This window comes from Meriones unguiculatus, chromosome 16 (assembly GCF_030254825.1).
Source record: "Meriones unguiculatus strain TT.TT164.6M chromosome 16, Bangor_MerUng_6.1, whole genome shotgun sequence".
Lineage (NCBI taxonomy): Eukaryota > Metazoa > Chordata > Mammalia > Rodentia > Muridae > Meriones > Meriones unguiculatus.
The window spans coordinates 9,655,400-9,671,391 of record NC_083363.1 but is presented as its reverse complement, the minus strand read 5'-3'; the positions used below and the strand labels follow the sequence as shown (position 1 = coordinate 9,671,391).

The following is a 15,992-nucleotide window of genomic DNA, read 5'->3' as shown; positions in this document are numbered from 1 at the left end:
CCAGGTACGTGTGTGCTCTTGAGGAGTGTTGTTGCCAGTTAATGAACACTAGGAGAAGACAGACAATGCAGGCACCCAGAGATCCAGAAATCTTAATAAGTTTTTAAGATTTTTATGTTTGTCTTTTGTTGTCATATTTATGTATTTGTTATACTGCTATGAAACAGTTTTGTCTTCATACGCAATTTCATGTCTTGCATTTTCTCTCACATTCCATATATTCTCATAGTTTCAATACCTCAGCTACATCTGATTCAGGAGTTACTGGACAGTTTGTTTTCATGTCCTTTTGTTGGTAGAAATTTTTCTTATAAATAAAATTCCATCCCTATCCTTTTCTTTGGGACTGTTTGCACAGTATTCCTTCCTGAGTATCTGACTGTCTGTTAGCCCGGGTCCTCACTGGTTGACTGCCTCCACAGGAACTGAGCTCGTTGTGTGGTTCATTGTCTGTGGCCTTCCTCTAAAAGGGTTTCTCTCTGAGCTTGATTTGACGCGACTTCTTTCAGATCCGTAAGGACGCCCTCCGGGCACTCAATGTTGCCTACACCGTAAGCACACAGCGCTCTACTGTCTTCCCCTTGGATGGTATTGTCCGAATGCTGTTGTTCAGAGATTGCGAAGAGGCCACAAACTTTCTCAATTACCACGGCCTCACAGTAGCTGATGGGTAAGAGCCAGACTGCACCTGTGGGCTTTTCTCTTCTCTGTGCCTCCCCCACCCCTTTTCTTTCCTGACTCTGATAAAGGTCTACTTTCTGGGCCTTCGAGGAGGCCTCCTCTGTGTGCTCCTTCCCTGCTGTGAAACTAGGGTTATTCCCAAGGTACACACGGGGCCAGACCAGGTCCATTCTTTTGTTTGAGAACAGGTCTCACTGTGCGGCCCTGGCTGGCCTCAAACTCACGGAGATCCACCTGCCTCTGCCTCCTGAGTACTAGAATTAAAGGTGTGCCCAACCAGGGATTTGGGAATTAAAAGAACCAGACCAAGTCTTTTTTATTCCCAAATCATTATTTTTCACCAGTTACCAGAGAAACTTTACCTAAAGATAAAGACTTTTCTATTTTGTTCTTTGAAGATTGCCTTTGTTCAGTCATGTTTGGCCCCTACACAACTGATAGCAGAGCTGGGAATGCCAGCTGGCTATGTCAAGGTGTTCTGTACCTGTAGTCAGGGTCTTTGAGACTGTCTGTACTCATAAACCATCTCCCAAGAAATAGCACCACTACACTTGATGTTCTGTGTGTGTTTCCTCGGCCCTCCTGTGGTTCTTCCTGCTTTATCCTCAGGGAGTACTGTGGCTTTAAATGAGAGGGCTGCCATCATTGAAAGAGGAGCACAGTAGTTTGTGTCATTCCATTCATGGCTGTTTCTGTCCTGGGTCTGGTGATTCCTCAAGACCAGAAGCTTTCTCTTCTCATGTCTGTCCATTCTTGCTTTGATCAGGGGATCTAGTGGTTGGGTTTGAGGAAGAATAGCTGTCTTCTTTCCCTGCTGACTCCTCTCTGTGGGCTCTTTGTGGTCTGGATAGCTGTGTCGAGCTGAATCGGTCGGCATTCTTGGAACCAGAGGGATTATCCAAGGCCAGGAAGTCAGTGTTTATTTCCCGGAAGCTGATGGTGTCAGTTGGAGAAGTCGTGAATGGAGGGCCACTGCCTCCTGTTCCTCGCCATACGCCTGTGTGCAGCTTTAACTCCCAGAATAAGTACGTTGGAGAGAGCCTGGCCACAGAGCTGCCCATCAGCACTCAGAGACCCAGTGTAGACACAGCAGGTGAGTGAAGTTGTTGTGCATTTACCTCTTGGAAGCCTCCCTGTCCCCAGATGATTCTGTCTGTGTTTGGAGGCCTGGCTCATGGCCAGATGCTTAAATATCTCTTACTTTGTCTAGATTTGGAGTTTTGAAGCCCTTGTTAGGGCTTGTGATACCATGATGCAGTTTCCATACAAAGCATGTATCATCATCCAGTGCGGTGTACCCACCCTTAGGGTTGATATTGAGGCTGATCCACTCCTTGTATGGATAGCTTTGCTGTCCTCTTGCAGACCTTGTGGTTATGTGGTCCTGGTAGCAAGTACCTTCAGCACCGGTGTGTTCCTTTCTAGGTGGTGGGAGAGGAGAGGAGTATGGCACAGAGGTGGAGGCAACACCGATGGCTGTCCTCCCACAGCCTCCTCCTGTACCGTCATCCACATCAGTGCTTCATGTCACGCCACTGACCCCAGCTGTGGCACCCAGCCTTTTCCAGTCCTCCATGCAGCCAGAGCTGGTGCCTCCGAAGCCCTCACCTGTGTACTCTGATTCGGTAGGGTTCTTCCACATTCAAGCTTCGTGAAGTCTAAATATTCTATATAGGGGGACTGTGTTGCCTGTTCTCATTAGATAGGAGACAGAGTCAGGAGGGTGAGGGAGAGGATGGACCTATCCAGGGTCATAGCCTCAGGTGGCCAAGGTAGAGCCACTGCCTTCAGGGCAGCTGCAGAGGCCCCATCTTCATCACAGCCGTCAGAGCTGTGCTTAAATGGTTCCTACCACAATACCAGGCTGAACCTGGCATGTCTGCTCTGACTGAAGTCAGTGCGTGCTCACGTGTGATGCCCAGGGAATGGGCTGACCAGGGCCTGTGGGGTCCTGCCGCTGCTTTGTACCTGTAGGCAGAGGGCGGCTTTGTTTTTAAACAGAGCTTGTCTGTTGCACAGGTGGGGACTTGACTGTGTCTCACTGGCCTCTCAGGCAGATGCTGGACGTTAGCCCTCCTGGAGGGTCAGGGAGTCTTGAGGAAAAGCCTAAAGGTCACAAAAATTGAGTGGACAAGAAATGATGTATAAAAGTGCTGTTGAGGCCACCTACAGGGCAGTCAACAGCAGGCTTGCCCTCTCCCCTCTGGAAAACACCTTTCTGTTGCTCAAGAGATCTCCCTGAAGAACGGCACTGACCTTGCACTAGGGTCCCTTGCTTTACCATGAAAACCTTCACAAATGTCCGCTAAGAAGTCTTCACCCAAGATGTCTGCCTTGGCAGATAACCTGGCTGAACCCTGTGCTGGTGTCTCCTTAGGACCTGGTGCAGGTGGTGGACGAGCTCATCCAGGAGGCTCTGCAAGTAGACTGTGAGGAAGTCAGCACTGCCGGGGCAGCCTACGTGGCTGCAGCTCTGGGGTGAGTGGCAGCTGACATGCTAGCCTTTCCTGCTCTGTGCACAATCATGTTCTTCCTTATAAGGCTGTTCTCATTGATACACAAAACTTAGTTCTATGTGCTTAAGATCCACTGTGCCAATTTCAAGGCCTTTCACCTCCCTGAGGCCTAAATGTTTTCTCCGTTCTGAGTGAGTGTAGTTTCTCCTGTTTCTGACCTATATTTATTAGTATGGGATTTCCATTTGCGATTCCTTTTTTAAATGATTCAGATTTTATTTATTCATTTGCTTATTTTAAGTTTTATGTGTTTTAAGTATTTGGCCTGCACGTATGTGTGTGTACTCCATGTATGCCTGCTGCCTGCAGAGGGCGGAAGAAGGCATCAGCTCCCCTGGAACTGGAGTTACAGGTGGTTGTGAGGTACTGTGTGGGTCTGGAAGAATAGCAGTGCTCTTAAGTACTGAGCCGTTTCTCCAGCCCCAGCCTTGGATTTTTTTTTTTTTTTTTTTTTTTTTTTTGAGGGGGATGCGGAGCATGGCTTTCGAGAAAGGGTCTCCTTATGTAGACCAGGTTGGCCTCCACTCAAGAGAGCCTGCTTCTGCCTCCCTAGTGCTGGGACTGAAGCTACACCCCACCATCCCCAGCCCGCAGCCCTGAGTTCCTGGTCCACTCCCCTTAGCCTCCTGAGCGCTAGGATAGCAGACATGTCCACCACGTCCAGAGTAATGGTGGCTCTTCCTCTCCCTCCCATTCTTTGTGACACGAAGTGCTATCTCGTGAAAAATTCGACTTGGCTCTCTCTAATGACTAATGGTGCTGGTCCTTTTTCATGTCCTTTCTGCCCATTTATGTACATTTTCCTAGAACCATAAATAAGTTGTTTTGCAGTTTTTACTTGAGTATTTGTGTTTGACTTGTAGGGATTTTCTTATGTTGTAAATGTCAATCCCTTATCAAACACAGAATTTGCATGTATTTTCACCCTCCGGGTTGTCTTTCTTTTTCTATTTTTGGTTTTTTGAGGCAGGGTTTCTCTGTGTAATAGCCCTGGCTGTCCTGGATTTACTTTGTAGACCTGGCTGGTCTTGAACTCACAGAGATCCACCTGTGACTGCCCTCCACCCCCACCCCGAGTGCTGGGATTAAAGGCATGCACCACCATGCCTGGCTGCCTTTCTTTTTTTCCCCTTCTCTGTTTCAGCCTCTACCTCCCAAGTGCAGGGACAGTAGGGGTGCAGCAGCGTCCTGATTGATGTATGCGGTTCTGAGCCCAGGGCTTTGGGCGTGGTGCCTTAGACCAGCACTCTACCAACTGCGCTTTGGCCCCAGACCGTGGATTATCCTTTCTCTCTCACTCTCTCGCTCTTGCTCTCTCTCTTGCTCTCTCTCTTTCTTCAAGTTAGGGTTTCTCTGGGTAGCCTTGGCTGTTCTGGACTTGCTTTGTAGACCAGGTTGTCCTTGAACTCACTGAGATCCACCTGCCTCTGCCTCCTAGAGTGCTGGGATTACAGGTGTGCGCCACCACGCCCAGCATCTTTTCATTTCTTAATAATACCTTTAACGCACAAAACATTCAAATTCTTAAGTACCCTAATTTTTCTAATTTTCCTTTTGTTGCCTATACTTTTAGGGTCTTATCTAAGAAAGTGCTGCCGAATCCAATGTCATGCAAATACTCATGTTTCTTCTGCAAGTTTTATATCTTACATTTTTTCTTTGTTTTGTTTGTTTGTTTAGACTGGGTTTCACTTTGTAGCCCTGGCTGGCCTAGTATGTAGCAGACTGTCATGGAAATGTTCAAACAACTACTAGGGGCTAGAGTTGTAGTTCAAATTGTTTGTGACCTTAACTTAACCATATTAGGGCTTCTTTCTCATTTTTGATTCTAAGCAACACACCTTATAAAACTAGTTCACCATTTCATTTACAAAAATAAAGTTATTTATAATAAGAGATGTAATAAACCCACCTCTATATTTTTTTACTTGGTTTTTAAACTTGTTTACTCTTTGATCACCATTGTAAATTATATCTTTTGAGCTCTGTAATTTCAAAAGCCACAGTTTTTTGTGGTAATATGTATGTATACACACAGTATTAACATACTTAGTTGCAGCTGTGTGAGGTAGTAAGTATAGTTGTTTTTGTTTTTTATTGTGGATGCTACTTTCTAGAAGAATTTTATTTTATTTATTAGTAATTATTGCTATTATTTCAGGTTACCATATTAGTGCAGCGTTAGCCATGTTGCCAGCCCGAGATGGTTTTTCATATGTTGAACTATCTCTACATTCCAGAAAGAACTCTCCTGTGGCTTACTTTTTGTCTGAGTTTGAATGCTGTCTGCTTTGTTTTGTTCAGTGTCTCTAACGCTGCTGTGGAGGATCTGATAACAGCTGCAACCACAGGCATTTTGAGGCATGTCGCAGCTGAAGAAGTGTCCATGGAAAGGCAGAGAAGAGAGGAAGAAAAGCGACGGGCTGAAGAGGAAAGGTGAGTACGTCCTGCTCCTATAGCTGCGCATGAAGGTCAGTCTGTACCAGTCCTGACCTCTGCTAGCCCTCTTGATAGTCACTGTGTTGCCATCTGTCCCTTGTTAGGCCATTTAGCACCTCATGATGACTGAAGGAAGGGCATGCGAGTTTGTGTGTGTGTTGGGAGTGGATGACATCTGTATGTGAATGTAGGTTTCTTTGGAGGCCAGGAGAGGGCGTTAGTCCCTGTGGTCGTTACAGGCAGTTGTAAGCAGTTCCATGTAGGTGCCGGGACCCGAATCAGGTCCTCTGCATTCCTTTTTTTCTTTTTGAGACAGGTTTTCTCTGTGTGGCCTTGGCTATCATGGACTTGCTTTGTAGACCGGGCTGGCTTCAAACTCACAGCGATACCCTGCCTTGCCTCTCTGAGTGCTGGCATTAGATATATGTGCCACCATGCCTGGCTACACTGTGCATTCTTAACCACTGAACCATCTCCCCACCCCTCATTCATTTTGATTCTTCAGTATTACCTTTGTGCTTTTTTTTTTTGTTTGTTTGTTTACTCATAGGCTGAAGCAAGAGAGAGAACTGGCGTTAACTCAGCTGAGCGAGGGCCTGGCTGCAGAGCTGACAGAGCTCATGGTGACAGAGTGTGTGTGGGAAACCTGTACTCAGGAGTTAAAGTGAGTAACGTGCTGTCGTCCTGAATGCCGGGAGTATGGTAGTGGGAAGGAGGCACTGTGGCCAGGCTGATTGTAAGCTCAGCATGTATAACAGGGATTCCCTTTGTAGCCCTGGCTGTCAGGCTGGCCTTGGCCTCAGACATGCAGAGCTCCATCTGCCTGGCCTTTCAAGTGCTGACATTAAAGGCGTGTACTGTCATGTCCACAAGAAGCTTATCTTTTAGACAGTCACGAGTAACATGCTGTTCTAATAGGGAGGCCCTCTGCCTCAGTCTCCTATCATTGACCCTGCATGAGGCAAGAGATGTGTCTTTTAGCAAATTTAGCAGCAGAACATTTCTGTACTAGGCCATGCACTGTTATTTTTCAGGGAGGGGAACCTTTCTAAAACTTCTGGTGTGTGTTAGATTTCTTTGGACTTTTCATTCAAGAGTTTTAATCATTTTAGTGCTGAGTGTCAGGAAAGAAAGCCGGTTCCGAAGGGCATCTGTCCTCGTGTTCCCCTGAGATAGCATGATGGTGGTGGACTACACCGTACGTCAGCTCCCGCCACAGAGGCGGTGGATTTTCAGTGGATGGTACTTCCTGTTCCTATTAGTTGGTAGCTTCTTTCTCTCATTGCTATAAGGAAGAGAGCTCACAGAATGATGACAGATATCTGTTCTTTGAGGCAGGGTTATACTTTGTAGCCCTGAATGTTTTAGCACTTACTACATAGCTCATGTTGGTCTTGAACTTGTGGTTATTCTCCTATGTCAGCCTTCCATGTACTGGGATTAATTTAGTACGTTGGATCTTTTTTTTTCCCCCTGAGTCAAGCTCTCACTGTGTAGTCCTGGCTGGCCTGAAACTCATTTTGTAGACCAGGATAGTCTCAAACTCAGAAAAAGCCACTCACCTCTGCCTCCTGAGTGCTGTAATTAAAGGTGTGTGCTACCATGCCACGATAGTGAATTTAGCCGCAGATTAAAAGCAGGGCTTGATGACACGTGAGGAAAGTGCCCGCAGTTGCGGCCGTCTTAGAGTTTGACTTAGTCCGGAATGTCTCTGGCACCCTCAAGGATGAGTTGCTTCTCTGTTTAAGGTTACTTCAGTTTTGCGACTAAGTGTACTTCATAGTTTCTCTGCTGCCTTCAATTTTGTTATTTAAAAAAATTTTTTTTGGGCGAGAGAGATGGCTTAGTGATTAAAAGTTCTTGCTGTTCTTCTAGAGGACCCAAGTTTAGGTCCCAGTGCCTATATCGGATGCTTACAGTCACTCGTCACTCCAGCTCCAGGGGCTCAGATATCCTTTTCTGGCCTCTTTAGGCTCCCACATATATGTGGCATACGTACGTGCATCATATAATGTTTCTTTTGTGTCTGGATACAGCGATACATGCCTGTCATCCCAGTACTTGTGAGATGAGGGAGGAGAGCCACAGGTTTGAACTCCAGCTGTAAAGCAAGTTTTAAGTTACTGGGGTTAACTGGTGAGAGTCTCTGTCAAAAAGAGAAAAGGCTGAGATACTGATTCATCTAAGGGCTGACTAGAGGAAGCCATTCCTATTAGCTACTAGTGTTTATCATGTGTGTAAGGTACATCTAAGTCTAGATACTACATGTTGCTGGCGAGACTTTGGAGTTGTCTCAGTGGTCATGTAAAAATAAAAATGCAAAGGCATGTATTGCCGATTCCATGTCCTGAATTCATTCTTCAGAACCCGGGTAGTAAAATAGAGAACTGACTTCCAGACATTGTCCCGTAACCTCCACATGTACCCACATGCACCCGAATCCTCCCTTCTGCCAAGTAAATAAAGTATGTGTAGGCTTTAGGCTCTTGAACTAATGCTAATTCAGCTACTGGGTTCAAGTGGTACTCTCACCTCAGGTTCCTGGGTATTTGGAACATTTGCATAGGCTGTCATGCCTTGTGAGTTATAGGGTTATTTCTGGATTGTTATAGTGGCCTGTCTGAACTTGATCTGGCACCATCTATGACATCTTTCTCTAATCTTTCCAAGTGTCTGCTTTTAAGTAAAAAATAAAAGTCTTAAACTTTCCCTTAAAGTGAAAATGTTAATTATGTTTCCATATGAGAACAGACTGCCCTTTTTCTGGGTTGGGTACAGCAATCAAAACTAGCGCCTTGCACATGCCATGCAGATACGGTCCTACTTTGGTTTTCATTGCTGTGATAAAGACCATGACTGAAAGCAACTTGGACAGGAAAGGGTTTTTTTGGCTTACCCTGCTATATCACAGCTCATTATTGAAGGAAGTCAGGACAAGAACTCAAGGCAGGAACCTGTAGGCAGGAACTGAAGCAGAGCCATGGAGAAACACTATGTGTTGGCTTGTTTCTCCTGCTTTGATCAGCCTACTTTCTTATACCCCGAAACTATTTGCACAGTGGTGGCACCAACCCCATCTGGTTATGCCCTCTCTCATCAATCATTAATCAAGAAAATGCCCTACAAACTTGCCTATGGTCAATATGATGGAGGCATTGTCTCGCTTGAGGTTTCTCTTCCCTTACTTTAGCCGTGTCAAGCGGCACAGAACTAACTAGGAGAGACGCTCTACCATGCCCCCAGCTCAGACTGGTGCGTTTTTAAAGCAGGCCCTTGTGCACCAGTGGCCCTTGGTGCAGCTGCCTCTGTGCTGATTACTCTGAATCTTAGGAGTGCAGTAGAGACAGACCAGAAGGCCCGCATAGCCCGCTGCTGTCAGGCTGTCTGTGCACACCTGGAGGACGCTTTTCTTGCTGAGGAGATTTTCCAGACTGCGAAAGAGACACTCCAGGAACTCCAGTGCTTCTGCAAATATCTACAACGGTGAGTTCTGTGAGTTCTTAGAGATAAAGTTCACCTACTTGGAAGCCTTTTATCAGGTTCATTATTTGTTTGTTCGCTTAATTTTTGGTTTTTCAAGATAGGGTTTCTCTGTGTAGTCCTGGCTGTCCCGGACTCACTTTGTAGGCCAGACTGGCCTTGAACTCACAAGAAATCCCCCTGCCTCTGCTTCCCAAGTGCTAGGATTAAAGGTGTGTACCACCATGCCAGGCCGTTGGGTTCATTATATGTGAGTTATCAATTCCCTTAGCCAGTGATGCTTATTTTGTAAGGATGCATATCTGAAGTAGACTTTCAGAAACAGTTGGTCATACATGCATGTTTTATGTTCTGAAGTCATTTGATTAGGGTGAGGATGGTTGTCCTGTATTTGAACAGATATTTATTTATAGATTTGTTGCTGTTTATTGGCTGAACTAGACACAGGGAAGTGTCTGTGAATACCTTTAGCAAATAGATCATGGATGGCTTCACTAACATGGATCAATCTCCCAAACATAAGTATTGGTATTCTGATTAAAAGCAAAAACAAAAACACTTATTTTTTAGATTTATTTTATTTTTTATGTATACAATGCTTTGTCTGCATGTATGTATGTGTACCACATGTATGTCTAGTGCCTGAGGAGGTCAAAATAGAGTGTCACATCTGCTGGAACTAGAGTTATAGACAGTTGTGAGCCGCCACAATGCTAGGAACTGAACCTCATTCCTCTCTAAGAGCAACAAGTACTCTTAACTGCAGCACTAACTCTCCAGCCCCCGGTACTGATATTTTTGATGATGGAGTTATGTCATGGTAAACTCACTGTGAGATGAAAATGCATTTACCACCCCTGACTTTCCCGGCACCATAGCTTAGCAACATAACACATGAAACAGTGTTGAGTGGTTGCTTTCTTGGCTTGCTGCATAGTAGCTATTTCTACAAGGATTTCTCATGATGTTGTGAAAGTATTGTATAGCATATCATAAGTCTAGGACAAAACTTCTTAGATGTGGGGTTGCATAACTGGCTGTGAGGGTTGCAAACACATAAAATGATGATAGTGATAAATGTGCAATGACCAAAAATCAGTTCAAAATCAAATAGGTGATGAGCTGATTCTTGGCATAACTCACTCCTTTGCCTTGTGACACTTCTCTGTAGATTTGGTTCAGAATATACAGCATGTGGATTTTCCATTGCCATGCGTCATGCCAGTGAACATTGTCTGAGACTCAAGACTCTTATATATTAGGACCCAAAGTGCCCTTCTTGTACAAAGCTATAGTATAAAAATAGAAGAGTTTAATGAAATAAGCAGTATCTTATTTTTTTGAAAGACTTATTTACTATTTTATGTGTGGGGGTGTTTGGCTTGCATGTGTCTGTTTGTCATATGCCTGTAGACAATGAATAGTTTAGAAAAGGCCTCCTTTTATTATAGACTGTTGTGAGCTGCTGTGGGGGTGCTGAGACTTGAACACCAGTCCTCTGGAAGAGCAGCCAGTGCTCTTAACTGCTGAGCTGTCTCTCTAGCCCTCTGAAAAACTCCAGAGTCTCCATATTTTCTTACTATCCCTCAGCACCTACCAAATTGATACAACTTTGGGCTGTGTTGTGTTAGACAAACAAGCATATTATTGTCCTTAGGATACAAGGACACGAATTTGCTTTCATATTCAATGAATGTTAGAATTATATATATCAAAGAATTGTTTTAAGTAAATTTCTTTATAATTTATTATCAATAAATGTTTATTTTATATACCTATATACCAGGAGATATGTACAAATTTCTTGGGTGAAAAAGAGATTATAAATGAAAAAGTTTGAGAAATCTTAATCTAGGAAATTAAAGTTGAAATTCAATTTTTTTTTTTTACTGAATTCCTATCACTTTTATAATGTTATAAGGTTAAAAAAAATTTAAGTCCAGCTATGAAGTTTGTTTCTCCATAGTAGAAAATCAACAGTTTATGGAGAAATATATGCAAATATGTTAGTTTGAATCCTATTCAAACTAAACAGAGTGGACTGTTTGTAGTCATGGCACTAAAGAGAGGAGAGAATACGGAGCAGAGTCTCAGCGTGATGGCAGCGAGGTTGTTTCCAGCTGTGGCTTCTCACGTGTAGGGGCACCGGGTGTTTGTACATACACTCTTCACTTAGGTGTGGGTGGCGACTCATTTTATAGTGAAACCTAAAGTAATTGCTAATGTCCTTGACACTGGCAACACTATGAAAAGAAACACATCCAGGAGAAAACTTCCTGGGAAGACCCCTGTCCATTCTCCAGAAGTAGCAGCTACTCATGCCCTTCTAGACACCTCATTTTCCAGAGTCTCGGAGCTGGAGCGACGGCTCAGCAGACAAGAGCACCAGCTGTTCTTCCAGAGGACCTGGGTTCAATTCCCAGCACCCACATGGCAGTTCACAACTGTCTGTAACTTCAGTTCCAGGGGATATGATATAGATGTAGGCAAAACCTCAATGCACATAAAAATAAGTAAATCATCTTTTAAAAAAAAGAAACAGTGGATGCCCAACCTTTGTAGCAGTCAGTTTCTCCCTGTTCCTATTAATAACAGTGTTGTAGTGGGCCATTGTGGGAGTGTTTATGTCTTAAGTGACTGAATTGACTCTCACATGGCCTTCTCTGTGGCCGTGACAGTGCTTTAGCGGCCTCTTGTATTAACGTTTTTTACACGTCTGTTCACATGCATGCTGTTCTGTTTGCTGGGCTAAGTGGTAACTATATATATTAAATTTGTGTCCAGATTAGTTTTTAGAGATAACTCAGTGTTTGTACCGCAGTCTGGCGGTTTCATTGCTCACTGCTTTGGTTTTTTATCATGCCCACATTTTAACTGAGATTAATTTTCATTTTAAGCACTCTCACTGAAAAAAGCTTAAATAGGTTGTCAAAACCACATTTCCAAGATGGAGAGATGGCTCAGTGGTTAAAAACATTGGCTGTTCTTGCAGAGGACCTGTGTTCAGTTCCCAGTACCCACATGGTGGCTCACAACCATCCCTAGTCATGCACAAGATGCACACGTGTCCACACTCATACACATAAAAATAAAATAAATTATTAAAAATAATGTAACAAACAAAAACCACATTTCCATATAACTTTACCAGGCTTTGAATTCCTCCCAATGGAAAGAGCCTTAAAGAAGCCATTCAATAACGATATGCTGGTTTGGCCTCCAGGTGGAGGGAAGCTGTTGCAGCCCGGAAGAAGCTCCGGCGTCAGATGCGGGCCTTCCCTGCAGCACCGTGCTGTGTGGACGTGAATGGCCGGCTGCAGGCGTTAGTGCCCAGTGCAGAGTGCCCCATTGCTGAGGAGAACCTGACCAAGGGCCTCTTGGACCTGGGCCATGCAGGGAAATTGGGCATTTCCTGTACCAGGTCAGTGCTCAGCGGCATGTCCTCAGGGCTCCAATTCATTTCAGCATGAGTTAGACTTGATGTAGTTATGGATGAAGGTGGGTGGAGCCGGAAAGGAAGGGCAGACATGGGAGTGCGTCTTGAAGGTTGTGTTTCCTACAGTTGTGACTGCATGATGTGTCCACCACCGGAACAGAGGCTCAAATTTTGCATGACCTCGAAAGGCTCGGGTTCTGTTGGTGGACCCTGACATTCCTAAGTCTGCCCCAACTCTCTGCTTCTAGACCCTGCTCCCATTGCACTTCCTTCTGCCTTCTCTAACAGTGTCCCTTCTTTCTGTGTCTCTCTCAGCCAGGCCCTCCCTGCCGTTCCTCCCAGTCTCCCTGAGCAGTCTAGTTCCTGAGGCTCAAATTGTTCAGTCATAGCCATCCTGTCTCTGCAGGCCCAGTATCAGTGTTGTTTTAAGGGCTTTCATAGGCATCCTGCCACCCTTCTTAGGGCAGGCCCTAAGGAGACAATATGGAGGTACTATAGGCATACCCTGATGTGGTTATGTTTCTTCTGGTCATCACGGGATGTTCTCTCTGAGCATCTTCTCCTAAGGTTTTATGTGGTTCACCAGATCCCTTGGTCATCTCTGTGTGCTATATGTAAATGCGTATGGTGGTCTGGCTCATACTCTTGAGGACAGGGATTAGGGTCTTTACTCTAACCCATGGCTGTTGTGCCATGGTCTGATTTCCCGAAGTCATAGTTTCTTGTGACATTCCCTTCCCAATCCTGGCTTTCCTTCTCAGCGTCAATCTTCATTGATTCTACCAACCTGTAGAAGTCTGTAGAAGCCTGTAATGTTTGAGGGGAGGCCTATGGGATCCATTTGGCCAGTCACTCAAAATGTAATCCGTTCCTGGATCTGGGGGAAGTAAAACTACTAAAATCTTCCTGTGGGCTGAAAGTAGCCTCTTACAGTCCTGGTGTCTTTCTTTTTTATTCTGTGTAGGTTGAGGCAGCTTAGAAACAAGGCAGCTCACCAGATGAAGGTTCAGCACTTCCACCAGCAGCTGCTGAGGTCTGTCCGTCTCACTGTCTGTATTCGTTCCTGCTTGGGGACTGTACAGTGGCTCACCCGTGTGATCTGCCCCTTCCAGTAATGCTGCGTGGGCACCTCTGGACCTGCCGTCCTTCGTGGCTGAGCACCTCCCTGTGAAGCATGAGCACATATTTTGGAAACTGGTGCTGGTGCTGCCTAATGGAGAAGAGCAGACTCCAGAGAGTCCTGGCAGGTCAGAAGTTTCCTGTATGGAGAGTATGGATGCTGGTCTGGGAAAGGACTTCTATTTATTTAACATTTTGGAAGGGATTAGTTTATACTTTGTCTGCTACACTTTGTCTGTTTCCCTTAGGTGAAAAAAAAATGGGCATTTTAAAAAAATTAAAAAATGATAAGATACTATTTTCTGTAATTAAATAATTTCCAGAAACTATAATCTTAAAGCAACTATGATGCTGATATAGAGTGGCTTATGCCCATAATCCTACCACTCTGAAGGCTGAGACAGGAGAATTGCCATGAGTTTGAAGTCAGCCTGGGCTATAGAATAAAGAGACCTTGTCTCTAAAAAAACACCAAATCTGGAGGCTGTGGAGATAGCTCAACTGAAATGTGCGTTGCATGAGTACCTGAGTTCACTACGAGGCTTCATGTAAAAAAGCTCGGTAGTCATACTCTTGTAATCTCAGCACTGCAAGGCGGAGACAGCACAGTTACCCCAGCCCGTGCTGAAAATCCCTGTCTCAAAAAAGAATGTGGGAGGACCTTGAGGAGTGACGCCGAGTTTGACTTCTTCCTTCCACATGTGTGTGTGCACAAATACATGTCACTGTGTGTACATACTCGCATAGACAATTCCAAAACAGAACAAACAACCCTCCAGCTACTTTTCCTCTAGTAGCTTTATTGGAATGTCACTCATATATTATAAACTTTATTCCCAGTGATTATTCATAGGGTTTTACAACCATCACCTTTATCTGAGTCTAGAGCAATTTTTTTTCTCTAAATATAAAGCCCGTGTTAATTAGTAGTCTCCATTCTTCTCTAACCCCAGCTCCTGGGAACTACAAATCTCCCGCTAATGTTTATAGATGTGCCTAATGTGGATGTCTTATGTACATGGGGTCATATGTAAATACGTAGTCTTGTAGCATATTATCTAATCTCATCTATGTTACAAAGTAAGAAAGTATCTCATTTTATTTATCTTACAAGTTGATAGCCATTTGAGTTTCCACTTAAATTCTCTTACGTACTTAGGAATAGAATTGCTGCGTTATGTAACTCTATGTGTAAGTCAGTGCACAAGTGCCTGATTTTACATAGTGACTCCAAGTTCTCTGAATACATTACTTTTAAACAGTTACTGTTGGGACTTAGCTAAGGAAAGGGAATAAGGAAACCATGAGGCTCAATCTCATAGGACAGTTGAACAATGAAATAGTTGTGTCATTTTAAAAGTAATTGAATGATACATTTCATAAAATAGCAATCATCTGGTTTTCTGAGTCCCTTAGGAAATGTATGCCACATAGCAGTTCTTAAAGACTCGGCAGGAGAATTTTTTTTCATGTGTATGGTGGCTATTTGGCCAATGTGTGGATCTGTGCAGATTGTGTTTGCAGTGTCCACAGAGACCAGAAGAAGGCATCAAATCCTCTGGAACTAGAGTTAGCTGCCGTGTGTTTTCTGGGAGTTGAACCCAGATTTCTTGTAAGAGCAGCCAGTGCTCTTAACTGCTGAGCCATCTCTCTATCCCAGAGGAATATTCGCTTGTTTTTTGTATGTATACCTGTGTGGAGATCAGAGGACAAACTTGCAGAAATCTGATCTCTCCTTATACCAGTAGTTCTCAACCTTCCTAACACTGTGACCCTTTAAGACAGTTCTTAACATTGTGGTGACCCCTTAACCATACAATCATTTTTGTTGCTACTCCATAACTAATTTGCTACTGTTATGGATTGCAATGTAAATGTGTTTTCTGATGGTCTTAGGCGACCCCTGTGAAAGGGGTTGCAACCCCCAGGTTCAGAACCACTGCCTACATCTTTGGGTTCTTAGGTTGGCGGCTTGGCAGCAAGCGTCTTTATCTGCTGAGATGTCTTACTGGCCCAGTGTGAGAAGTTTGGCTTTATAAAATAGTTTGGTGATGGTGGTGGTAGTTTTTTGAGACAAGGTCTCACTATGTACCCTGAGTGGCCTGGAACTTGCTATACAGATCATGCTGGCCCCAAACTCACAGAAATCCAGCTGCCCCTGCCCCCCAGCTGCTGGGATTAAAGGCAGTTGTGCACCACCATGCCTGGCTGAAATGGGTATTTTAACTCCAGGGAGATTTCTATTGCTCAGGTCCCTTTTTGGTTCACGGTTTTAAATCACATTAGAATTAGCCAGCATGATTGTCCTTTCTAGTTACTCA

General features: G+C 44.4%; 1 protein-coding gene across 3 annotated transcripts in view; it reads left to right on the top strand.

Moving 5' to 3' along the window:
* Mcm3ap (minichromosome maintenance complex component 3 associated protein) overlaps nucleotides 1-15,992 on the top strand; it is a 46,199-nt gene that overhangs the window by 18,874 nt on the left and 11,333 nt on the right. For all 3 annotated transcript variants that reach the window (XM_060369326.1, XM_060369327.1, XM_060369325.1), the window contains exons 11-20: nucleotides 510-670; nucleotides 1,533-1,774; nucleotides 2,107-2,306; nucleotides 3,059-3,159; nucleotides 5,502-5,633; nucleotides 6,187-6,300; nucleotides 8,967-9,119; nucleotides 12,340-12,537; nucleotides 13,517-13,585; nucleotides 13,665-13,799. In XM_060369326.1, coding sequence (XP_060225309.1) covers nucleotides 510-670; nucleotides 1,533-1,774; nucleotides 2,107-2,306; nucleotides 3,059-3,159; nucleotides 5,502-5,633; nucleotides 6,187-6,300; nucleotides 8,967-9,119; nucleotides 12,340-12,537; nucleotides 13,517-13,585; nucleotides 13,665-13,799 — 1,505 coding nt within the window. The remainder of the gene's footprint in view (nucleotides 1-509; nucleotides 671-1,532; nucleotides 1,775-2,106; nucleotides 2,307-3,058; nucleotides 3,160-5,501; nucleotides 5,634-6,186; nucleotides 6,301-8,966; nucleotides 9,120-12,339; nucleotides 12,538-13,516; nucleotides 13,586-13,664; nucleotides 13,800-15,992) is intronic.